Below are 26,091 nucleotides of genomic sequence, written 5' to 3'. Positions count from 1 at the left end.
CCCAAGTACAGATGTAAATGGAACTCAACATGAGTTTTGAGTTTCTTCCTGTCTGCCTCTTGACGGTTCTTCAACACACTGCATGTGTTTGACTGCTCTTGCTTCCACTTATTGTAAAACCTTTAAAAAGGAAATCTTTAAAAGACATCTATTAAAGCAAAACACAAAATATGCAGCAGCCCTTTTGGCATCTAGCTGAGCCACTGACTCTATAATACACAGTTGTAGCCTCCGTGATGTCACCCATTTATTTCTGACTTCTGAAGCCCATTATGCACTTTAAAAAACTAAAATCTTATCAAGTGTTTTTGTCTTAGTTTCAGTATGACAATGTCTTTTTAGACTTTATATGAGCTTCATTCACCTGACCAGTTCAGAAAAAAAAATCTTATTTCAAGTTATTTTAAGACAAAAATGAGGTCTGAATTATTTGTTACAAGTTAAAAAAGAGAAAGAGAAAAGTTACTTGTATAAAGACATTATTCTAGTGTTAGGCAATTTTTTTAAGGACATTTCTCTTGTTCCATTGGCATTTTTTTTTACTTTTTACAAGCAATTCAGACCTCATTTTTGTCTTTAAACAACTAAAAACAAGACATTTTTCTGGACTGACGAGTTGGCTCAACTATTGCAAAGTATAACATGACAGTTTTTACTAACAAAAACACTTGATAAGATTTCATTTTTTAGCAGTGTGGAAGGGGGCCATATTGGAAATCCTGCGTTTAGATGCAGATAGCAGGATGCTTGCCTCTCAGTCAAGTCAGTCATGACCTTATATGGGCAAAACCTGTATGTTTAATAAAGCATTTAAAAAATGCTGATGGGTTTTTTTTTCAGTATTTTTTTTATCAACAAAAAAGTTTTTTTTTTCCTTTGGCTCAGTGTGTTTGTGGTTTCTAGTGTCTCTGCAGCCGGCCTCAAGTGGATTCTTAAGGAACTGCAGTTTTAGCTAGCTGTGAGGGATTCTGGGAGAATCTGAGTGGAGCTGGGTGACAAATATATTAATCTTTTTTTTTTTTCAAGGATCGAATCACTTCTTGACCTTACCTCCAGACATATTTTACAATCCCTGAAAAAATACACGAGAATGGCAGCTGTCATTCATCGGTAAATGTTACATAAAGCCTCGTTTTGAACCTCTTATAACTAATGAAAATGAAACTTTTTAGAAAAAAAGAAACTTGAATACAAGTCAGCCAAATAATAGCTTCAAATCACCACAACAATTCGATGTGAGAAACATTTCTACGAGGTGTATTAATTCTTCAAAGTTTGACCACAGTCCATCTGGAATGAGTGGGGATATGGATTTTTTGACCTATACTGCAGCCAGCCACCAGGGGGAGCAGAGTAAGAAAGCTATCAGTTGCACAGTCTCTTTCCATGAATACGTCTGAGTCCTCCTCTACATCGTCTGTTGTACTCAGACACTGTACTGTGGTAATCTAGTGTTTGAGTCTTGGTCAAGTCATGTTGTTTACTTTTTGTTTCTCAGTTGCTGATCAATAAAGAGGTGGCTATTCCTGCGATTATAAACTAGAAAATCAGCTGTACCATATAATCACAGCATTCAAGCTTCCAACCCTGAGAGTGATGTTGGAAAAAGGCAAAGATGAGACTATGGTGAAAGAGCCGGACCTCATCTAAGTTCCATTCAATCCCTAGCCGAGGTGTAAATTAGAAAATCTCCAATCTCCAAAAAAAATAATTGATGTCAGAGTTTGTAAAGATTCCTCAGTCTCAAGTGTTTTTCAGAGCCTTTGAAAGGCAACAGGAAAAGGCTTAACAAACTCACAGTTTCACATCTCTGCTCCCAACAGCTACAAATGACGATGTCACTCCAAGCCTGTGATATGTAGAGCGAAAAAAAAGAAACGTCCTTCATCTTTGACGTGCGAGAGGAACTCGGAGCCTTGTCTCACCACATGTGCCGTCCCGTTAAATTGGCTCCTGTCTTTGTCGAGCTCCTCCAGTGACTTTTTCAAGTTGAGTCATTCTTTATTAAGTGCTGCTCTCGTCATCGTCGGAGCTCCAGCTGAGCCGTGCACACACACGCACGCACGCACGCACACACACATTTGTTCGAAGAAGCAGCCACTACAAAAGCAAACCACTATCCAGCAGAAAAAGAAGTGGCTGCAGATTCAGCAGCTGTGATGGCCCAAATCTTCTCTCTTCTCTTCCTCTTTCTATCCCTCCGTCTCCGTCTCTTTGTCTTGATGCGAGTGTTTCAGAAGCTGGATGTTCGTCTGTTGGGAGTTCCTTCAGAAAAAAACGATGACACTGGATTCAAAAGTCGTGCTTTGGGACGTTCTGCTGTTTGATGTGTGGACTGGTCTGTGTATGTACATTTGTGTGTGTGTGTGTGTGTGTGTGTGTGTGTAAGTCTGTTTATACAGTAGGTCCATTAATCCGCAATGTCTCTGCGTACATCCATATCCGCGTGTATGTATTTGTGAGTATCTGTGCATCCGCGTGCGCTGCAGATGGGTCTGAAGTCCTTTGTTAGTGTGTGTACAGTGTGTGTGTAAAGTGTGTGTTTGTTTGTGGGTGTGAGTGGGTTTTTGTGTGTCTCAGCTCTCTGTAGACATGGCTGAGATGATCTGCTCTAGTTTATACGCCAACTTCTGCTTCTGGGCCTGTTCATCCTGCTCCAGTGCCTCGATGATCTGAAACACACACACAGAGAAACACACACACAGTGAATTCAAGGACACGCGGCATATTGTTCTTGTCAGCTGTGGGACTTAAAATATGTACATGTACTTGAACCAAACATAACTAGGCTACAACACCAGCAGCTTCTGGTAGTAATTTCCATCTGATTATGAGATGAACTATTTTTGTGTGTTTGTAAAAATGAATCATCTCTGAACTTGAAAAAAAAAGCTGTTATGTAACAATTGATGGTTTAGACTGTGTAAGAAGCTGAAGTAGGCAAACAAACATATGTGTAAGGAGAGAAGTATTACAGGGTTATACACGGCACCTACGGCTCAGTGCCGTGTTGTAATGTTTTCAACTTGTCAACCACTGTTTGTTTCGTTTATTAGTCCATGGTTTAAATTAAAATATGAATAGTGGTTAGTAGGGATGCACGATATTATCGGCACAATATCGGTATCGGCTAATAAAAGCTTAAAAACACGTTTATCGGTATCGGCAGATATGAAAATTTCTGCCGATATGCACAGCCGATAAGGTGCTATTCAGTTAGGACAATTATTATTTTCCATCTGAAAAATAAGCTCCTTAAATAAAATGTAGCACTTCATTTATTTGCACTGCAGAGCTCTGTGTCTGTCACCAGGTTGTTACAGTAGCTCTAAAATAATCAAATGCTACTTGGTTATGTTTAAAAATGCATTGTACATTTAAAGTTCATGTGATCTAAAGAAATTATTTTTCTGTATTTCAATATTGAATGTCTTGAGTTTGAAAAAATAATTTATTTCTTATTTATGGTAAAATCAAATGTTTTTTGTCTTGTTTTATGTGAGTTTCTTAAACAAATAAGACCGTCACAATAAGAGTAACATATAAATTCCAGTACAGGATAGACTTAGCTGTCTTTACAGTGAAAAAAACAAACAAACTTGTGATTATCGGTATTGGTATCGGCCAAAAGGGGTTTCGATCGGCATATCGGATATCGGCAAAAATCCAATATTGTGCATCCCTAGTGGTTAGGAGCAAAATCCGCTGAAGTGATGAACGGTTTAAACCGTCAAACCAAGAGGCTATATCCAGTCTTTGAGTTATTAAAAGTGAAGGTCAGTTTTCAGCTTGATTCTGAACCAGATTTGTGATACGGAAACAAATCAGTACCTGTTATATAAAAGTGATTTCATTGCAGTGATTTTACATTTAAAGCTCTTCTTCTGGCTTACAAACCATTGTCAAGAACAGCTCCTGCCTACCTGTGATCCCTCATTCAGGTCTTCACTCCTTCTCGCCCACTACACTCTACTTGTAAAAGATGCCTGGTGCTCCCTGACCAGCACGGCTCCAAATCTCTAGCCAGACTCTTCTCCTCTGTTGTGCCCAAATGGAATGAATTACTTAACGCTATACAATCCACCGAGTTCCTTTTTACTTTAAGAGATGTCTGAAGACCCATCTGTTCAGGGAATACTTTATCTGACCCTTCCTCTCTTTGTCCTCAGGGGTAGAATGAGTCAGAAGGTCTCAGACCCAGCTTTTAGTGAATATTTAGCACTGATCATTGAATGTTGTTGAAGGTTGAATTAGGGCTGAACAATTTATCGTTTTCAGATCGAAATCGCAATTTTAGACATTGCAATTTTGAGATCGCCAAAGCAGCAATTTTTTGCAGTGCTCCTGACTGACTCAGGATCTGTTGTGTCAAGTATTATACACATTGTGTTTTTCAAATTTGTCGACAATCTTTATGTTAAAAGTGCTGGTAAGCAGGTCAACAACACAAAGCCTCTGGTTAGGAGTAGAAGTTGATGAAAAGAGATTATTTATCATCACTATTGACGATTAAAAAATCGTGAATTGCAATATCTGCCAGAAAAATTAGATATTTTCCTAAAATTTTTATTTATTTATTTATTTTATTTTATTTATTTATTTATCTCAAACTTTAAAAAAAACAGAAAACAAAAGGAAATAAAGAAATAAACATATGAGTGCAAACACATGCACAGCAACCAGTTTGAGAAGGAGCAGAATGAAGCAAAAAAGCTTATCTAGTTCTGCCCCTTTCAATACAAAACAGATACAATATCAAATTATAACTCAGAACCCGCTGACAACAGTGTTCATAAACATCCAACTCATAATACTTTCAAATTCACCATTGTATATCTGTTCAAAGCAACATTTTAAATTACTTACTGTGATTATTTACATATGTTAATAGTTATCAATGTTCTAATCCAAGGCCATGTTATTTTAAATTACCTGTATGAGTTTAGTAGTACTTTTTTATAGTGTAGTTTGAATATTTGCGTGGTAGTGCACATTTTTAAAGTGACATCCAGTCTGTTCCAGAGTTTGACTCCACAAACAGAAATGCACAAACTTTTAAGAGTTGAGTGAATGATTGGTAAAATGAAATTATGTTCACCCCTTAGATTATAGCCCCCCTCTCTGGTTTTGAATTTTTTTTGTAAATTACCGGGTAAATTATTGTGCAATGCTTTATATAGCACCTGAGCAGTCATCAGATTAACTATGTCACAGAATTTTAGCAATTTTAATTGTAGAAATAGAGGGTTAGTGTGATCTCTATACCCAGCATGACTTATTAACCGTATAACTCTTTTTTGTAATGTGCAGATCTTTTGTAGATTGGTCTTATATGTGTTACCCCAGACTTCAGCACAGTAGGAGAGGTATGGCAAGATCATGGAGCAGTAGAGGGTGCGCAGAAATTTTTGTGGCAGTAAACATTTTGTTTTGCTGATTATTCCAATACTTCTTGATATTTTTGAGCACAGATATTTTATGTATGGTTTCCAGGACAGCTTATGGTCAACCAGAATGCCCAAGAACTTACTTTCATAGACTCTTTCAATAAGTATGTCATCAATTGTCAGCTCAATTACACCATCTGTCTTTCTTTTCCCAAATACCATAAATTTTGTTTTAGTAACATTTAGTGATAATTTGTTTCTGTCAAACCAGCATTTCAGTTTACACAATTCATTCTTGACCATATCTAGCAGCTGCTCGAGGTTATCTCCAGTACATAAAATATTGGTGTCATCAGCAAACACAATACATTTTAATAAGTCAGACACTTTGTATATATCATTGATATATAGAATAAACAACTTAGGGCCCAGTACTGACCCTTGTGGGACACCACAGGTAATGTCTAAATAACTTGACCTGTGATGACCCACCTGAACAAACTGAACTCTGTTGCTGATGTAGCTCTTCAGCCAGTCTAGAGCCACCCCCCTTAAACCATACTTCTCCATCTTTCTCAATAAAATCTCGTGGTCAATGGTGTCAAACGCCTTCTTTAAATCAACAAATATTCCAAGAGTGAATTTCTTTGAATCAAGACTGGAAGATATTTCCTCGATTAAATCCATCAAGGCCAGGGAGGTGGATCTGCCTGATCTGAACCCATACTGACTTTCCATTAAAATGTTGTTTTTTTCTATAAATTTGTCCAGTTTATTGTTGTAAAGTTTTTCCAGAACTTTTGAGAACTGTGACAACAGAGAGACCGGTCTATAGTTGGTGAATGAGTCTTTATCGCCAGATTTGAAAAGTGGAATGACCTTTGCAACTTTCATCTTTTCTGGAAAAGCTCCTGTTCGGAAAGACAAATTAAATATATAAGTAAGTGGATTTATGATGCAATTTATTGTATCTTTAACTAAAAACATGTCAATCCCATCTTCGTCTGTAGAGAATTTGTTTTTACATAACTTAACAGTGTCAATGATCTCTTTTTGCGTCACTGCTCCCAGAAATACTGAATCCCTCACACTGTCAATACAGATATCTGCATCAGCAACAGACTGCCCAGCACTGTTAATTTCTCTTGCCAATTTTGGCCCCACTTCAACAAAAAATTCATTAAATCCCTCCACTATTTTAGATTTATCATAGACCTTTTTGCCATTTACAATAAAGTGGTCTGGGTGACCCACTTTATTTTCAGACTTAGTTAATCCATTCAATATACTCCATATTCCTTTAATATTATTTGTGTTTTCTTCAATTAATTTGCCATAGTAAGTCTTTCTACTTGTCCTAATAATATTAATAAGTTTATTTTTATACCTCTTATATTTTTGCTCAGATTCTTTTGTTCTTTGTATAATAAATTGCTTATATAACATATTCTTCTTTTTGCATGCATTCTGAATCCCCCTTGTCATCCATGGTTTATCCAAATATTTGTTACTGTATTTATATTTCATTATCGGGCAACTTTCATCATATAGTTTCTTGTAGATGTCTAAAAATGTGTTATAGGCAATATTTACATCATTTTCATTGTATATGCTACTCCAGTTTGTATTTATTAACTCATTTTTAAATGATTCAAGATCCTCCTCACGTCTTTTCCTTTTAAAAATAATCTGCGTAGTCTTTCTCTCCTTCTTAAAGCCACATTTATGAATAGCAAACACTGGTAAGTGGTCTGAAATGTCAGCTATTAACAATCCATTATCAATATTGCTATCCATATTATCTGTAAAAATGTTATCAATAAGAGATGCACGATCTACCGTTATCCTACTAGGTTTGGTGATTAGTGGACGCATACCTTTGCTGTACAACAACTCAATAAATTCATCTGTTTTCTTATGCTTATTGATATTAAGTAAATCTATATTGAAATCTCCACATAAATAACTTATCTTATTTCTTATAGTGCTTAATATTTTATCCATTGTGGCAATAAATATATCAATATTACTGCCTGGTTTCCTGTACAAACAGTTCACCATTATATTTTTTTCCCTTTGTATATTCACTTCTATGGTGATGCATTCCATTACCTCATCAATGACTATACACAGATTTTGATGGACCTTATATTCCAGACACTCGTCAATAAACAAAGCCACTCCCCCACCCTTCCCATCCTTCCGATTAACACAATGAAAATTATATCCTAACAAGCTGAAGTCATCACCCCGCTCTAAAATAATCCAAGTTTCAGAGATGGCTATGATGTTAAATGGATTTTTAAATTTCCCTAAATATTCTTTAATATTCTGGAAATTTGCATATAAACTTCTACTGTTGAAATGAATAATAGATATACCTTGATTATGCGTAATTTCTGAATTAAACTGTTGATCTGTAAAGTAGCTACTTTGTGACTTAATACTGTTAAGAAAGTTCTGTTCAGGGTCAATGTCCTTTTCAAACTCTAACATAATTGACTATACTATTTATGTAAATATATGCTTATCCACATACACATATACAGTATATGCATACATACATATACACACATACATACACACATACAGTATATGCATACATACATATACACATACATACACATGTATATATATGCATATATACGCACATACACAACACATACATACACATACACACATACATACCCAAAAAATATATGTTTTGTTTGCTTTTGTTTTTTTTGTATTTTCTTTTCCCCAACTTCATGTAAATAACTATAAATGTAATTCTATTTACTTTAGTATAGATATCTTTAAATAATCTATTAAAGTAGCAAGTCTAAAGTATATTGTTATTATTGATATTATCATTATAGAAAATTCCATGAATTGAGGTAGCTGTTTCATCAAATAAGGTATTTCTTAGTTACAGGTCTTTGTCCAAACTCTCCAGTTGATCAATGTTCCTGATCCATTGCCCCCTGGCATTTTCTGGAGCACCCTTTGGTTTGATAAAAACCCTACAATTAACTGTCCATGTGGAATGGATCTTTCCCTGTTTCTTCATCTGTCTTGCTTTTTTTGCAATGTCTGCATTTTTCTTAGTAAGATGTTCATTCAGAAATACATTGGTTCCCCTCAGCTTTCTTCCTTGCTTAAGCAGATCAACTTTGTTTTTTCTGTTGTTAAATCTTATTATTATGGAAGGTATGATTGACTTGTCCTGATTTCCCCTGTTTGACAACAAATGACAAGCTTCAATATTTTCCTTACAAACCGCAATATCCTTACTCTGTAGAAAAGCAGTAACCTGCTCCTCTGCAGTACCATCATGCACAGTCTCACTCTCTGCCCCCAAACCCCTGACCGCTTGAGTATAGCTTCTGGGTTTGATTTTGAGACCGGTGATGATTATGTCATTCATTCGTGAATATTGCTCCAAATCCTCCACTCGATTCTCCAACCAGTTTATTTTCTTGTCCTGTTCCAAGTTTTTTTTCTTAAGTTCCCTGATTTCGGCAAGAAGATCAGTAATAATGGACTGTTCATTATTACTAAATTATCATTTAGATCTACATGTGAATATCCCAAAGCTTGATTTGAAGAAAATCGTGAATCGAATTGAAATCACAATATCTGCCAGAAAAATCGCAATTCAGTCTTTTCTTAAAATCGTTCAGCCCTAGGTTGAATTATACTATTGCAGTGATTAATTGTTGTTAGTTATGGCTACATTATTCTACATAGGAAAAACAAAGCAAAACAATAAAAAAAAACTCTCTTCTTGCACTTAATGGCATCACCTGCAGCCAAATACCTAGAAGCATTTTGTCGCACAAACGAAGGTATTCCCTTCTGTCAAAATTCTTGCTTGTGTTACATCGCTTTGGATGTTCCTGCTTAATGAAAGTGTAGAACTGTAAATTGCCAATTACATCCCTAGAAACTTGTGCCATCCCCCACTGGTGTAATGATTATTTTTGGTGATTTTTTAAGTATGAGCAGTTATCATTTTATTTCAAACATTTTTTATCTCATACTTAAAAAAATAATTTTATATCATACCTGTGACTGTTAGTGTTGGGGAACAAAAGAAGGAACTTTAGTCATTATGAATGAAAACATTCCCAGGAACTACAAGGATTACGTGGGCTCTAGTTCCCTAGTTAACAGGGTCGCCCTTTGAACTATCAGGCTCAGAAGAGTTATTAAACTCTAGTGGGTAACGTTATAGGGACGGAGGGTGAGATAAAAACACAGTGGGTGCTCCACCAATCAGAAATGGTCAGCATACAGGCCACGCCTCCCAAAGTTCCTGGGTATCTTGAAAACACTACCCCCAGGCAAGGCTAGGGATGGGTTCCTTTCACATTTGAAACGATATGGTATTGATGCCCTGTACCTGGCAATTGGTGTTGGTTCTCAATGGTACCAACTTTCAGTACTTTTGTGTGTTTATATGGAAATAAGTTTGTTGAACAATAAATCTCAAAGTTTTTCTATTTAACATATCTATTTCTCAATATAAATTTGCAATGCTGTGTTCAAGTCCAGCATGGAAAAATGCCTACTCTTCCATGCCCTAACAGTCACATGGAAGTGTTTGGGTACCGAAACATTGTACCATTCGATTTAATGTGAATTGGTGGTTGGTACTACAAATTGAATTCGGTAGGTACCTATAAAAGTACCTAATTTGGTACCCATCCCTAAGCAAGGATGTTTTGAGGAGTACATCATTTTCCCCAGAACTAAATTTAGCCCCTAGTTCCTGTGGTTGAATAGCACATAGTTTCTCAAAAAGTACCTGGTGCCTGGGGAAAGTTCCTGCAGTTAAAAAGCACTTTTTGTGGTTGCGTTGCTGAAGCTACATTGGTAAATATTAGCAGACTGCTAACTTAAAAAGAGGATCTTGTTTAAAAAACATGTCCTGGAGCGCAGATAGGCTAGTGGTTGAGGTTGTGCTCCATGTGGGACACCCTTGCGCAGGTGGCCTGGGTTCAAATCCAGCCTGTGGCCTCTTTCCTGCATGTCACTTCCAACTCATGCCCTGTTTCCTCCACTATCCACTGTCCTCTCTTCTATCCAACTAAAGGCATAAAAGCCCAAAAAATAACTTAAAAAACATGCCCTAACAGATCAACTCACACTAGATAAAGTTAACTGTGCCTTATTAGGTGAACTAGTTGCAAATCTACTATTACATGAATTTGCATCTACAGTTAAAGCTCTACTGAGGATCTCTGGTTTAATGCAATTTTGGCGCCCCCTGTTGGCAGTGATACTTTGTTTGTTGTGACAGTCTGATCTTAGGCAGGAGGTGTTTTCTGAAGAAGAGTGTCATTTTACTTTCTACCAACGGTTGAACATATCACCAATAATGACTCACTGTGGTGAAAGATATTAATAACAGGTTGTTTTTAACAGCGTGTTGTTATTAACTAATGTGGCTCCTTCCCTGTGGCAGCATTTTCAGGCATTAGAAATAACCAAAGAGAAAATCAGTTTTTCTACTGATGCTCCTTTGTGTGTATGTAGCTCATAAATAGTCATCAGTATTATTTTCTGTGTTTGATGACCAGTTAATAACTCCTCACCGAGCTGTAACTGTAATATTTGCGTTCCTGGTGACAGTAATCTCTGACTGTGGAGCAGTCAAATCTCTGGTCAGTGTTTCCGTCTGACTGACAGCTGCTCAGGCAGCATGCAGAGGGTTTATCAGACATAAGCTGTGGTTGGCACTGCCACACAGCAGTCTGGTGATAATTCTCTGTGGATTCACCACCAGAAGCACCAGGGGCACTGCTTCCTACTGTACAGGCTGTCATTTTTCCACACGCAGAGCGCTGACTGCACCAGCTCGACCTGTACTGTGTGATTTCTGTGTCACAGCGGCCTCACCTCTTGGCTGTACTTGCTGACGTAGGCGTAGATCTCGTGGAGGGCACTGAGCATGTTGAACTCACTGGAGTGAAGGCGAGCCTGTTCAGCCAGATAGGCGTTCATATCCTGATCACTGATGGCAGGCAGGCGGTTTATGTCGGCGTAGTACCTGAGAGGACACACACAATGTCAAAGATGAGGGCACAGCTGAGCGCACAGAGCTTTCTTCCTCAATGCCCACACCAGCGCTATGTTTTCACAACAAAAGCAAACTCTCGTTTAGCTGAGATTTCCTCATTTGTCCTGTCACTCGGTTCCCTTCAGGCTGCTTTATTACTCTCACATGAGAAATCTGCTATGACTGCATTAAAAAGATGTCTGCTGCAACAAACCAAGCGCTCCTAATTTGTCCCTGAAGCTGCAACAACGTAGCAGCAGATCTATTTCACCAGATGATAAAATGAATGTGAAAAACACAATTACAATGTAAAACATGACACTTTAACAAGAAGAAATAAGTCAGAGAGAGGAAACCTGATAAAGGAAAGCTACAGAACATTCATCCTGTTTATGAAGCACAAATTCACGAGGATTTGGATCTGCTTTAAAGGTAACACAACAAAGTTAGCAAACATGCTTTGTTAAGGAGCAGCAGTGGTTCAGTCTGACACATCAAAGTGTGGATGTCAGGTCTGGTTGCTGAAGAGGTGCCAGTTTCCTTCCTGAGCTCAGCAGAGGTGTCCTTGAGAAAGACACCGAACCTCCAAGAGCTTTTTTTGTTTGATCAAGAGCATCTCTCACACTCCAACATCTCTACATCAGCGCGTGTCCCTGAGATCATGTTCTTGCCTGTTTGGATTTCAAATGAGTGACGCATGTTAAAGGAGCTTCTGAGTGATCTTGAAAAAGTCTCACTTCTATATATACCTGATCAAAATTCACGCTTTAAAATGAGATTATCAGCACCAAAACAGGTTATTCCTAAATGCTACTTCTCAGCTTCCTTCTCAGGTCGGAGAGGACAGGATAGATTCACGGTACATCGAAGTCTCTATGATAACACCACGCCAGCTGATGAAGTTTAATAGTGGGAGGAGAGAGATCTGTGTTTTTCTCTGCTGTATACTGATTTCTTGGATTAATTTTGTAGTGATAGTGGACACAAGAGTTGGACAGACTGACAGAAAAAAAGATAGAAGAACTGAAAAAAGCTGGGAGAGTGATAGAGTATGACTGTGGTTGGATTTGGCAGGCCCTGTGATTGACTGGAGACTAGTCCAGGGTGTACCCCGCCTCTCACCCAATGACAGCTGGGATAGGCTCCAGCCACCCGCAATCCTGAATAGGATAAGCCATTCAGAAAATGAATGAATGAATAGATTTGGCTGGTCTCTTTACGTCTCATCGTATGGATGGGTACCTGTCACTTTTGAACGATAGGGTACTAATGCCTGGTACCTGGCATTGGGTATCAATACTTAACAATATCAATTTTGGTACTTTTGTGAGTTTATGTGGTAAGTAATTTATATTCTTTTTTTTTAGTAATACATACCTTAAATTTTTCCAATTAAACATATTTATTTCTCAGTATATAAACTTGCAATGCTGCATTCATGTCCAGTATGGAAAATCGCCTACTTTTCCGCTCCTTCACAGTCACACGGATGGGTTTAGGTACCTAAACATGGTACCTGCCTTGATTCAGTCAGTACCTATACAAGTACCTAATTTGGTAGCCATTACTACCTCAGCGTTAGCAAATTTCACCCTGAACAGGAAGTAGATAACTAGGGGTTGGGACAAAAAATTGAAACTTGATGTATCAGGATCTTTTGCTGATAGTATCAAAATTGGGATTCTTTGTCAAAATATCTTTTTTTTAATTCAAATTCTTTATTTCAGTATTTGTTTATAAACTGGATTGTAAAAAAGTTCCCACTTTTCTCTAGCAGAGGGTGAAATGTTTCTCTCTGACTCACGTGATGTGTATTTTATGGGAAAATATGGCTCCTGATATAGTCTGCAGACATTATTATCATTTAACTTTTTCACATAGTCTGGTGTTAAAAATTGTAAATACTGAAGAAAAAAAATTGAAATAGAATCAAATCCTGAGAATTGCATATCGTCCCAGCCCTATAGATGACCATGCTAGATACGGCTGCTGCCAACACAGCAAACACCATGTTATGTAATTAATACGCAGAGTATGTAAAAAACATAAAGAGCTACAGCTGCATCCATCTCAGCCATAGTCGTTAGAATTCTTCTTCATCAAGGGAACCAAAACTAGTCCTATACCCACACAGCTTCATGTAACAGAAAAGACGCAGTGCCCCCTATTGGGCCGGGATGAAGCCAGAAGTCTGATTCTCTTTTCTGCATGTACACATACAAGACTAGATCCCCCACTTTGATTTTGCGATCGAGTTACCACCTTAGTTTGACCGCTGCGTGCATGTGAACGTTCTGCGTCACTGTCATAAGGACATGCATTTGTTTTGGGGTATGCTTACAGTTAACCACCATACCTGTCATTTTCAAGGTTAAATGTTGAAGAACAGACTCAATAACGGCTGAAAAAACTTAACGGTTGCTAGGCGCTACCCGGGTAGCTGCCTGTTGCAGCAGCTCTCTCGTCTTTGTCCGTTTCTCGTGTTTTTTTCGTCTCTTTTTCGTCGTCTTTGTGTTTGGAGTGGATCATCACTTTGTGTGGTTCGTTGTCGGTCACGGACACCAAACTTTTTGTGGCTTCGGCGGTATCTTTTACTACTTTTCTCCTGTGTTTGTCTGGAGATCCTACGTGTAACCATGGCTGCATTGTTTACATGCGAAATTAGCTGTTAGCAGCCTGTAGCATGTCAATGCTAACTAGTGTAGGGCTTGATGATTTCCCTCGAGCTGAGGAGGAGGAGGTGAGGACGACGTGCTGGTTCTCGGATGTGAGCTGGGAGGTGACGACGTGGACCTGTCCTTCCATCCATCGTTGTTGGGAACGTGGGATCTCGCTCCGGGGGATGGATGAGCTAGCTGTGCTAATCCAGCGGCATCGTGCTGTTCACGGACGTGGCTGACGGAGCTGACATCGGACGCCGCGACACATCGGAGGAGCTTCGCCTGCTGTGAGCAGACAGGATCCAGGAGACAGAGACTGAACAGACTGCTGGGGAGGCTCAGTCCTGGACCCTGTGGAGGTGGAGGCTGGCTGGACTGGAGAGTGGTGGACGAGTGGTGGACGGGATGTCGTCATCTAATTTCTTATGGACTTTTTTTGCACTTTCTATACTCTTTCTTACTTTTGTTTTCTTAAATGCTGCGGTGACTCCTGAATTTCCCCTCGGGGATAAATAAAGTATTTTCTATTCTATTCTATTCTATTCTATGAGAAGTTTTCCACTTCTTCACATCAGTGCAGCTTTAACCATTAATACACATGATTATAAGCTTCATTTAACTCCTAAACAAAGGCAGCGTGGCCAGCCCCCACCTCACTAAAAACCTGTGACAAAGCAAAGCTAATCTTATTTCAAACTCAAGAGAGATATCAGATTTAACTTTTCGAAGAATTCAACAACCCTCATACACACCTTTCTACCCAGCTCTTGTAGTGTGGTATGTCCTTGGCGTAGAGTAGTTTGGTGGACGGTGAGTCTTTGCCCAGGCGATGCTCGGAGGTGGAGCAGGAGTCCATAAAGGTTTGGGCGACCACGGACAGACAGGCGTCTGTGATGCTGCTTTTATGGATGTCGAACACAAACTGAGGATTCTTGATCACATTCACCCAGAAGCGCAGGGGAAGGCTGCAGACACGGATAAGGGAACAGAGACACAAAGATTTTTAGAGTTTCGTGCAAATGACTTAAAGAGTGTTTTACTTTTCTTTAGATCTCTCCATATTGACTTTTTAAATTGACTTTAGTTTTGAGAGCACGAAGCAGCTGGAGTTTGAAAGATCATAACAAGATGTTATTCTGAGTTTAAACAGGCGAGTTACAGATTAAGGAAAAATATCAAAGTTAAGAAGTTCTTCAAAGAGAAGAGGAAAACAAAGACGAGGCTTTTAATGCTTGAATAATTCACAAACTTCCACTGGAATTGAAGAATGACTGTTTTTATAATCTCAAACTCTGCCCTCAGATTTGTTGCAGACTTTCTCACCAGTTACTCTTCCAGGTGTGTCGAACATCCGTGTCGTGGATGCCGTGTCTGTCCGCCTGCTCATCCAGGAAGTCAAACATGTATTTGATAGCCAGAGGCAGAGCGGTGCCCCGACACACGGTGCTGAACAGAGTCTCGAAGAGGTCGTCCACAAACTTCTGCAGCGTGCCCTGAGAGAAGAGAGTCAGAGTTTAAGCAGGGGGGAGATTCTGTTGGGGAATTAATGAAAACACTTTTTCTTGTTGTTGGAAGAAGGGCTTGACATTAACACGCACCAACCCACCAAATGCAGGTAGATTTCAGCAGTGGCGAGTAACACTGCCACTCCTACCAGCCACTTTGGCAGGTTGAATTATTTCATTGAAGTTTTCTGAAACGGCATCTGAAAAACTAAAGCTAATGCAATATGAGACTACTACACTACAACTCCCATGAGCACTGCCTGTACACAGTGTTCGCTCATTGGTCCACTCGATAAGTCTTTTGCTGACGAAGTTTAGTAGTGAGAAGAGAGATCTGTGTTTTTCTCTGCTAAAAACAATTTCTGAGATTAATTTTGTTGTGATGGTGGACACTGGAGCCTAACTGTCAGACAGAAAAAGGACAAAAGAGCAGAAGAAAGAGAAACAGGAGAGAGATAGAGCACGAGCTAAAGGCTAATTACAGTAGTTATTCTGCAGTGGTCTGTTCAAACTTGAGAGTCTATCACTAAAATGAAGAATGAGGTTACGTTAGCTCTGATTGGTAGATGACTGGCAGGACATGACCTGGATTCACTAACGTTACACATTACAGACATGTCTTAGAACACCGGGCTGCCAGTTCCGTTAAACAAAGATGGCTACTAAACTACTTAGAAACTGACAGTGTTTACTTGTTGTCACGTTAGCTTACAGATACGTCAGAGCACCAGGCTGCCGATAGCTCTACATATAGCCTGCTTGATGTCACGTTTCAAACCGTAGCGCTACCCAACTGTTCTGATAAATACCTTACCTCTGCGCGTTGTATCCAGTAAAAAGTTGTCTTGAACAAAGAAAATTTGTTTCAATCTCATCTCCATTTAATTCCAAAATGAACACCCGCCTCACGATAAGTAATTTACAACAGTGTGTGGAGACTCCGGGCCACAAGGTGGCGAGGGTGTACAATTAAAACAGATCCTACTCATAGCATTTTTAAGTCACAAACTAGAGTCAAAACTCCTGTAATTTTTTAATGTAAAGACGTTTATATGATGGAGCTCATTAAGCTCTCACTGCACTGTTCTTATTGGCAACACTCACAGTAAAGCAGGGGAGGGGAGGAGGAGGAGGGGACACGTAGTTGTCGCGAAGAAAAACTGAGGTGCGTTGGAACAATATTTAAAGCTCCTAATATACAAACACTTATCAAAGTGTGTAAAAGTATGTAAAAAGTTCAGTCTGGAAATACTGTATACAAACCAAATCATTCTAAATAAATGAAACTTATGGTCCAGTGTGACTTATATCTGTTGTTTTCTTCTTCATGACACATTTTCTGACTGATACTACTTAAAGTTACTATAGTAAATGAATATTTAAGCAGAAAGTGTTTCTTGCTAGTTTTTTTCAGTTTAGTTTTTATGTTTTCAATTAATCTTCTACCTTCACAACTTTTATAAAATGTAATACTATAAACTCTTCCTTTCCTTTAAAGGAGCACAACCTTACACACAACCGTTTCAAAACTGACTACCTGATAATGACCTGTGGCTTTAAAAATTTATGTGGTCTTGATTTGAGTGTGCTCAGGGGTCATTTACATTTAAAAAGGTTGTAAATTTAGTTCAAGTAAACTTTACCATGTCATCATTGGCTTTTATCACATTAAACATAATTATCCAACAACAAAATTGTGGCTAGTGAAAATTCTGAGTGGCTAGTTACTCTGGGAAACCACTAGCCTCAGTGGCTGATGAGCAAAAGCGTTAACGTCAATGTCAAGCCCTGGTTGGAAGTTTTTTTTTGTATCATTCTTATTCAAGTCGTATTTCTAAAGCGACACTTTTCTCCTCCAGCACACGTCATGTTTGCACCTTTGTGGCGAGCAGCCTCGTCAGGTAGATCTCTGATACCATCTTGCTCCCACGCTCGCCCTCTTTCTGGTCCCCGTGGTCGTGGTTCTTCACCAGGTGCCACACTTTGACCCCACTCTCCAAGTCCGGGGTCAGCATGGGCACTCTGGAGTGCGGGCTGTCGGGGCTGGTGGGAGTGGAGCGGAAGGGAACGTCCACACCTTGATGTTTAATAACAGACACAAAGAGAACGTCAATGTGAGACAGGCAGGTTTGAAAAGAGAGTATCTCCTCTGATGATCAGTTTGTCAGACGCCCGTCTTTATGAGCAGGTTGTGCGTGTGTGTGTGTGTGTGTGTTTGGACTGTGAAACACTGTCATTATTTCATCGGTTGCCATAGTAATGCTTTGGACGTGCTTTCATTCAATAAGAGCGGGTCTCTATTCAGGCTCTGGTGCTGCTTTTTTTGCCCCTCTGTGTGTTTTGTGTTTTCTGCTCTTGTTGTCATCATGTTTGATATCACATCTGTCATGTTTTTAATGAAAGAAACTCTTCAGATGAAATAGAAAACGTCAGCGAGCTGCAGTTTCAGGGATGTGATTTGAAACCAGAGCCCTGTTCCTGTCCGGCTCGATCCCGAAATTCACTTTTTTTTTTCTGTCAATGCTCAGATTTTCCAGCTTATTACCCATTTTTTTAAAGAGGAACTTGATCTTATCAACCTAATTCAGACTGCTGGTGCTCTCAATGAGACCACATACTGCATACTCTCTCCACAGGTGGTCTAATAAATTTGTTAAGCTTCAATCAAAACAAAGTCTCTGTTTGATCTTAGAGACTCAGACTGAATCCCCTGATCATATCTATAATCTGAAGAACAGAATAGAATGAATTTTATCAATCAACAAAGAGAAATTCAGGTGTTTGGCTGACTCTTTACTTTCTTCTGTGTACATCTCTCCACCACGACCCCACCAGTTTGTCCAGTCACATGTCATCCTTGTGTTTTATACTGCCCCCCAGCAGACTGCGTATGTGATTTTGCTAATTTGTTATTCTAGCATATTGTTTTATGTCAATATGTCAAAAAATTACTGAAGTTTTTTTTAATAATTCTCAATAAAAAGTTGGCTTCATATCAACTACAAAATATATTTTAACTTGAAAACCTTTGTCCTGGAATTCAGGAAGGAATTTGGGTGGGCATGGGAATAAAAAAGCCTACATCATGGAAGTCTGTGATCCGACACACAAAGGAGAGGTCCACTTCCTACCTGCCTACCTGGGGTCCCTCATCCAGGTCTACACTCTTTCTCACCCACAACGTTCTGCTTATGACAGAGCCTGGTGCTCCCAGCCCAGCGTGGCTCCAAATCTCTAGCCAGACTCTTCTCCTCTGTTGTGTCTCCTCAGAGTCCCTTTCTACTTTAAGAGATGTCTGAAGACTCATCTGTTCAGGGAACACTTAGGAACTTAATCTGACCCTTCTCCTCTTTGTCCTCAGGGGTAGAATGAGTCAGAAGGTCTCAGATCCAGCTCTTAGTAAATTGTAAGCACAAATTACTGAATGCTGTTGACGGCTGAAGTATATTGTTGCAGCAATTGATTGTGGTTAGTTAGCTAGATTATTCTACATTTAAGCAGCACTTTGTCACACTAACTAGGTTTTTCCTTCTGTCTAAATTTGTGCATGTATTGTGCATCGCTTTGGACAAAAGCATCTGCTAAATGAAACTGTAGAACTTATGTATATGTGTGTATATGTGTATGTGTGTGTGTGTGTGTGTGTGTGTGAATGAATATGTATGTATCTAAATACATACAGAATATAATCTATGTATGTGTGTGTGTGTGTGTGTGTGTGTGTGTGTGTGTGTGTGTGTGTGTGTGTGTGTGTGTGAATGTACATGCAAAAAAATTTGAAGACCTATGCCCTTGAAGTGTATTGGCTCCCCCGGTGAGTGCAGGGCATGTTGGCAGTGATTTTGTGTATTATGTTCGTTGCTAAAAAATAGATCCTGCTGATTTTCAATCTGATGATACCAGTCCTGTATTAGGCACCTGTCCACTTATTATACAAATAATGTAAACACAGTCTATTAACCTTGTTGTTTTTTATTTTACAGACCTATGTCTTTGTTTGTCTGTGCTTTATTTTCAAAAATATTGTAAAATTCAATAAAAATAAAGTTTAAAAAAAAAGAAACTGTAGAACTGTAGGTACTTTTAAAGGTACCGACCAAATTCCATCTGTAGTACTAAGTACTGATCATAGACTGTAAAATTAATGAACATAGTCTCCCCGATGTCACCCGTCTGTTTCTGAAACAGACTTCTGAAGAAAATCAGCTATCATGGCCATATTGGAAGTGGCAGGGGCTTTCAGTACAGCTATAGGACACATGTTGGTCACATGAGCTGAGCTGTGCCTCTGATTGGATGAGCTCACGATCTTGGTATCCTCCAAACTGCCAAGTTAGAAAAAAAAACAATCGCCCCCTGAACAGTGTATGCTGACAGTAAAAATTGTGATTCAGACAGGAGATGTTTTTTGAACCAGGCTGTAAAAAGGTTAATTTCTGCTTTTATTGGCTTGGTACTGATTCCTGTTAAATCAAAAGGTAACATGTTTAGGTACCTAAACACATCCTTGTAACTGTGAGGGAGTGAAAAGGTTGGCAGTTTTCCATGCTGGACTTGAACACTGCATTTCAAGGATATATATTGAAGAATAAATGAGCTAAATTGAAAAAACTGAGATTTAAACACACGAAAGTACCAAATATTGGTACCTTCGAGTACCAATACCAATTTAAAAATCAAAAAAGTTAGCCTGTATTTCTCTTAAACAACCTCTTAGCTTTACTTGTTTTAATCTATTCAGATTTATTTTCAAAAACAGAGTTTGAGTTACTCTTAATGGCAGTATATCATTTTTATGTCTCTTTATACGACAAAGTGTTGGACTAAAAAATTAAACATATTTAATTTGCAGCTCTAAATAGATGAAGTAACAGAGTTGTTTTAGATGTGGCAGACTTTTTTCTTGATTCTCATCCTTCTTGATGTTTTTAGACCTATTCTCATCTCTAATGTGCTGATTTACGTGAGACTTTCAGCTCACGTGCTTTTAAACCAGACTCCTGAATGAGAGTAACAGATGGTGCAGCAGTGCTGAGCAGATATAAAGTATCTGTTTTCTTTTACAGTGTTTCACTGACCGTATCTGCTGATGCTCCGTGGGAAGCTGGCGGAGGACGGGATGTTGAAAGAGGACATCTGTTTGGGCACCAAGGCCACCACACAGCGCTCCGACACCTGCAACACAAAGGTAAAACACGGCAGTTATTTTAAAGGCTGAGCGGCTGTTGGTCAGAGAGAGGCAGGAATCTGAGGAGTGATTCATGGTTTAACAGATGAAGGACTTTAGGTGAAATTATGAGCCAGGAGTTTTGAATGTCATATTTTAATTCAAGGAAAATCTTATAAAAGGTTCTCCTTTTTTCATACTCCAGCTCACAGAAATACAGGAAGCATGGTGAGCGGCACAAAGCCTCAGCTAAACAAAAGGAGAAAAACCTACTGAGTAGCATTCATCAGGGACTTATTAAATTCTTCTACCTCTTGATCTCTAGTGGTGCTCAGAGGATTTAGTATTTTTTTTCCAACACCTGTAGTCATATACAATGAAGTCTGACGTCACAAAATTTAGATTGGAATAGAGGAAAATAAGAAAATTAACCTCAGCTTTAGACTGAGAAAGACTGAAGTGAATTAAAGTGACTTGGCTGGTTTAATGAAACACCTGCTATGAGTCATACCTGAGACACACCATGGACAGGTGAAAGATGGATGACATGACAGCCCGACTAAAGTGAAGCCAAAACATAACGAGCTCCAACTCCTGACTAGCCGCAATTTAATCCTTTAGGACAGGGGCCACCAACCTTTTTGAGTCCAAGGGCTACCTCACAGGAAGTGAGTGGTACAGAGGGCTACTTGTTTGGTAAAACTATCTGAATAAGATTGCACAGATCACTTCTAAATAACATAAATCATAGTGGAAGTGGTAGCACTATATGAAGAGACTGCTCACAGGTTGATGTCAACTATTTCACATGTATTATTCATGATTGCCAGAATAATGATGGTAGTAAGAAGCTCCATTGTAACCAGTGCAGTTTTTTGGAACATGACTTGCAGGCACATTCAGTGGTTCTTGCGGGCCCCCAGAACCACTGAAGGTTCTGGGGCCCGGTAGGTCCTAAAGCAGGGGTCACCACGGTGATGATCCCTGCATTAGGACCTACCATACCAAGTCTGCCAGGGTATATCTTTACAGTTTTCATCCTGTTGTGTCTTTTTATTTTCCATAAAACTTTTGCAACACATCAATAAAACCCTTTTATCCCAAACTTAGATAAAATTAGGGACGGTACCTTTCACATTTGAAATGATATGGTAACGGTACCAATTTTCGGTACTTTTTTGTGTTTATGTGGTAAAAAACATTAATTTGCCTAATATTAAAATACATATTTTTTTAATTTAACGTATTTATTCTTCAATATCTAACCTTGCAATGCTGTATTCATGTCCAGCATGGAAAATCTCCTACTCTTCCACTCCCTCACAGACACAAAGATGCATTTAGGTACCTAAACATGGTACCGTGTTTTCCGCACTATAAGTCGCGTCCGAGTATAAGGTGCACCTTCAATGAATGGCCTATTTGAAAACTGTTTTCATGTATAGGGCACGCCGCATTATAAGGCGCATAGAGTAGAAGCTAGGTAGTAGCTGGGGTTGCGTTATGCATCCACTAGATGGAGCTGCGCTTAAGGGAATGTCAACAAAACAGTCAGATAAGTCAGTCAAACACAGACTACATCCACACGGAGCCGCACATTTTTCTATCGGACTATTTTCAAGTTTTCAAAAAAAGTGCGCTGTAAAGATGAAGCAGTTTCTGCCGTCAAAAAAAGCTGTTTCCAGAGATCAGTTCAAATGCCAGACCTTTGGGGGGCGCTGTGTTCCTTTAACAATAAACAAGAGATGAAGCCTGGGCCAGCCTGTGTGCTAACGTTAGCACTTACAGGAATTCCTCTTTACCAGTTCTCACCGCTATTACTTCACCAACTACTTCTAGCCATGATTAATCAATGTTGATCCGTATATAAGGCGCATCGGATTATAAGGCGCACTGTCAGCTTTTGAGAAAATTGAAGGCTTTTAGGTGCGCCTTGTAGTGCGGAAAATACGGTACCTATAAAAGTACCTAATTTAGTACCCATCCCTTGATAAAATATATAAACATGTGTCCAAACTATGTGAAGAATCACTAAAAAGTGCAAAAAAATGACAAAAATAATTTTTACAAATATTTTTCTAAATACAGAAATGTCACAGCTGTCTCTCGAAATAAAAATGTAAAAAATGTGATGATGTGTGTTCAACAAAGGAAGCAAACAACTGTGGTCTGGATCATGATGTTTTTGTTGTTTACACTTCATACTGGATTTCTGCAAATACATAAGCGGAAGGAAACAGCGCTTCACAAGATGTGAAACCAATATAAAACGTCCAACTCCTCTCTTCTAATTACTCATGTGCTAATTTATAACCAAGTGTTCACCCCTGATCCCTGTAACTGTAAGTTATAGACTGAAGCTGCTTTAAGGGATCTGTGCCGGTTTTATCAATAAATTAAATTGGTGTTTTGTGATTGGTGGATAGGCTGAAGCCTCAATACGACAACCAAAATTTAAACCTTGTTTTGTTTTGTTTTTTCTTTTCTGTTGTTTTTTACTTTGGTTTGGTGGAAATTTAGTTTTTATGTTTGTGGATCGTTTTGCTTTTCATCTTGCTCCAAGACTTAATGGAAGGTGAAAAGGCAGATAGTTAACGGGGCAGATTAACTATGAACTAAAAACTTTACCAGTTGATCTTGACTAAAGGGGGAGTTTTGGCTTCACTTTAGTGAGGTAGAGCTGTGTCATCCATCTCTACAAGCAGTCAGCAGGGTCAACAGCTACTTGTATAACAAGAACCATTCATTCTCAATTTTGCTTGTTTGAAATTATGCTCCTTTGCCAAAAAAACAAAAACAAAAAACAACCAAGGCTTAACAGACGAGCAGATCCTTGAGAGAGTATGTTCACGGCGTGGAGTGTTTTTGCCACTTGAATCTCTGAAAGCACATCTACTTACTGATTAAACTCATTCTTAAACATGGGAAATATGCCTGCTGAATGTGTTGTTGCTGAAAAACGAAGAAGCAGAGGCTCATTAAAGTATCACTCCAACAGCAAACTTTCTTTCACAACCAGTTCAAGTGAAATCTTTGTCTTTTCATAGCAGCTGCGGTAAGGTCATCTCTGCTTTTAGAAATACATACATATTTGTTCTGCATGCGCTTCAAAATGTAGCTTATATGAATGCAGCTTAGCAACAGAGCAAACATTTTCCCTCCTGGAAGAGAGATTAAAGGAGAAAAAAAAAGGAAATGCAGATTTTTTTTGACGTCTTTTGGTCTCTTTCCTGGAACGGTAAGTTTTCTGCTCTGAGGTATAAGTACTGTCAGCACAACAGTTGGCTAAAAGCTGATTTTTGGTGCAACAGCTAAGTGACGGCGGTGCAGCATGACTCATCTGAGGGCGATGACCTGTGGAGTCATCTTGATTTTCTTTGAGCTGAAGAGAAAAAGTTGTAAAAGACGCTCGGACGCGTGTTCAGGTTGACTAAGCACACTGAAGTCCAGAAGGCTGAAAAGACTTGTTGTTGGATGAATGGTGTAAAAATGAATGAATCCCCTCCGTCCTTCATCCACAATGAGGAACGTGACACCTGTGAGGAAGAGGTTGATTGGATTTTTTATAAGTGAGGAAGATCCAAGGTTTCAGGAGGAGTAGGGGCACCATGGCTTTTTGAGCTTCCTTTAAATCCGAAATGATTGGTCTGTTGACAGGAAGTTAAATGTTGAGCTTTTTTTGTGTATAAATAAATCTTTAACTCTGGAGTGCAGTCGTGGCTATACGCATTAAATATCTAAGGTTTGAAATCAGTGAAGCTTCAGCATTCCTCAAATCAGATCAAGAGAGGTCAAATCATCCAGACACACCTTTTGTTTCTTGTTCTTATTGTTGTTACTGTTATTTTTTCAGTCGCTTTTGTCGCAGTTTATATCGTTTGCCTTTGTGTTGTATTGTTTCTTTTGCTATTGGGTTCCCATGCTCTGTGTATACCCTTCTATCTGTTGAAGCTCTATGTTAACCCTTCATTTTAAAGATGCAGCAAAATAAATCAATGAAAAAATAAAATCATTACTATTCAACCTAGAACCAGACTGAAATCTGGTGGGATAACCTTTTAAACAATCTAAGTATTACAAATCTATATTTAAAAAAAGACACAGCAGAATGACTAGACAATCACATACAAAACGAGTATACACATAAACTCACACTTTTATAGACTTATATCTATATAAACACTTATTATCAACATTGCTATTACATTTGATACGTTCATTAGAGTCTGAATGGCAGCTTTTACAGGAATAATCCTGTTTAATCCTCCTCTATGGACCTCTATACATGTGTGTCAGTGTCTGTGTCTGCCTCAACCCCCTCCTCAGGCTGTATGTTGATGTTTTGGTTGTGTCGAGACGTTTTTTTGGGGGGGAGAATAGGTGTGGCTACCTCAGCCAATCACAGCATACCCAGTGCTGAAGTGACTTTGCGTGTTGATATTAGCTAGCTGAAGAAGCTATTGCTATCCTGAGAGGCTATGATAGTGGACCTAGCCGTAAAGGAAGAAAAATGCAACCAAACCAAAAGAAAACGCCAAACAGATAAAGCTTTTTCACTTATCTTCGGTTCTTGGAAAGCAGCAGGAAGTGATGAGTGACATGAGTTAGCTTTCTGCTAACTGGGTATGTGTCAAATACCTGTGATTAGCTTGTGCTAATATGTCAAGTCAGGTGCACCACTCTCCAGTTTCTCCCATGGAGGCACTAAATGCAACAGGTGGTTGCTCGGCAAGTGAGTGTGTTAACATTGCTTCAGTCGGAGGCAGTGGGTGTGTGCTGCTGCTGGCACTGAGCCACGGAAGAGGAGCCCAGTATGAATGTTGTGTCTCAGAGCTGTTAAAGATGCAAAAGCTGTCACTGTGCTGTTTCAGAGATTTCATTTAAAAGAGTTTTCTTGTGGGTCAAAACATGCAGCACAGGTGAAAGGTACTGCTGGGGCTTCCAAGAAATTTTGCCGGTAGCGCTGTGAAAACCTTTTGCCACACTACTGCTACATTAAGAACACTCCCCTCAGTTTTTCAGCACCCTGGACCTGTTTTAAAAAAAATGATATTTGGCTGAAGAATGAGGAAAACATCAGCAGTCTCTCAGATCCTTGCACCTGTTGTTCCACCAGCCTCATCTTCAATAACTGTTAGCTTCAGCGCTAGCTCCAACATTCATAGACCCACCTGGTAGTGCATGAGCGTGTTGAGTCTCTTCCAGTCGCTCTCTATTTTGGTGGTGATGTCCTCGTCCTGCAGGACCACTCGAGCTGTTCTGCCCTGACGCCACTCTGAAAAAGAAAAAAACGAAGTCAGTTTTTGAAATACACCATTTTTTCCTGTAT

At 39.0% G+C, this 26,091-nt stretch overlaps 1 protein-coding gene across 1 annotated transcript in view; it reads right to left on the bottom strand.

Annotated features, from left to right (window-relative positions):
* Window positions 1–488: 488 nt before the first annotated feature.
* Window positions 489–26,091, bottom strand: part of LOC141790193 (plexin-A2-like) — a 178,137-nt gene continuing 152,534 nt past the window's right edge. Inside the window, exons 26-32 of the mRNA XM_074669894.1 lie at window positions 25,934–26,037; window positions 20,674–20,770; window positions 17,473–17,672; window positions 15,414–15,583; window positions 14,843–15,055; window positions 11,271–11,421; window positions 489–2,672 (exon numbers count right to left, since the gene is read on the bottom strand). Coding sequence (XP_074525995.1) covers window positions 2,577–2,672; window positions 11,271–11,421; window positions 14,843–15,055; window positions 15,414–15,583; window positions 17,473–17,672; window positions 20,674–20,770; window positions 25,934–26,037 — 1,031 coding nt within the window. The 3' untranslated portion in view covers window positions 489–2,576. The remainder of the gene's footprint in view (window positions 2,673–11,270; window positions 11,422–14,842; window positions 15,056–15,413; window positions 15,584–17,472; window positions 17,673–20,673; window positions 20,771–25,933; window positions 26,038–26,091) is intronic.

The sequence above is a fragment of the Halichoeres trimaculatus genome, unplaced genomic scaffold (genome assembly GCF_033239565.1).
Source record: "Halichoeres trimaculatus isolate MK-OKI-2021-1 unplaced genomic scaffold, fHalTri1.1 fHalTri1_scaffold_1, whole genome shotgun sequence".
NCBI classification, from domain to species: Eukaryota; Metazoa; Chordata; class Actinopteri; order Labriformes; family Labridae; genus Halichoeres; species Halichoeres trimaculatus.
Note: the sequence above shows the minus strand (reverse complement) of the source record. Positions and strands in the feature narration are given on the sequence as shown.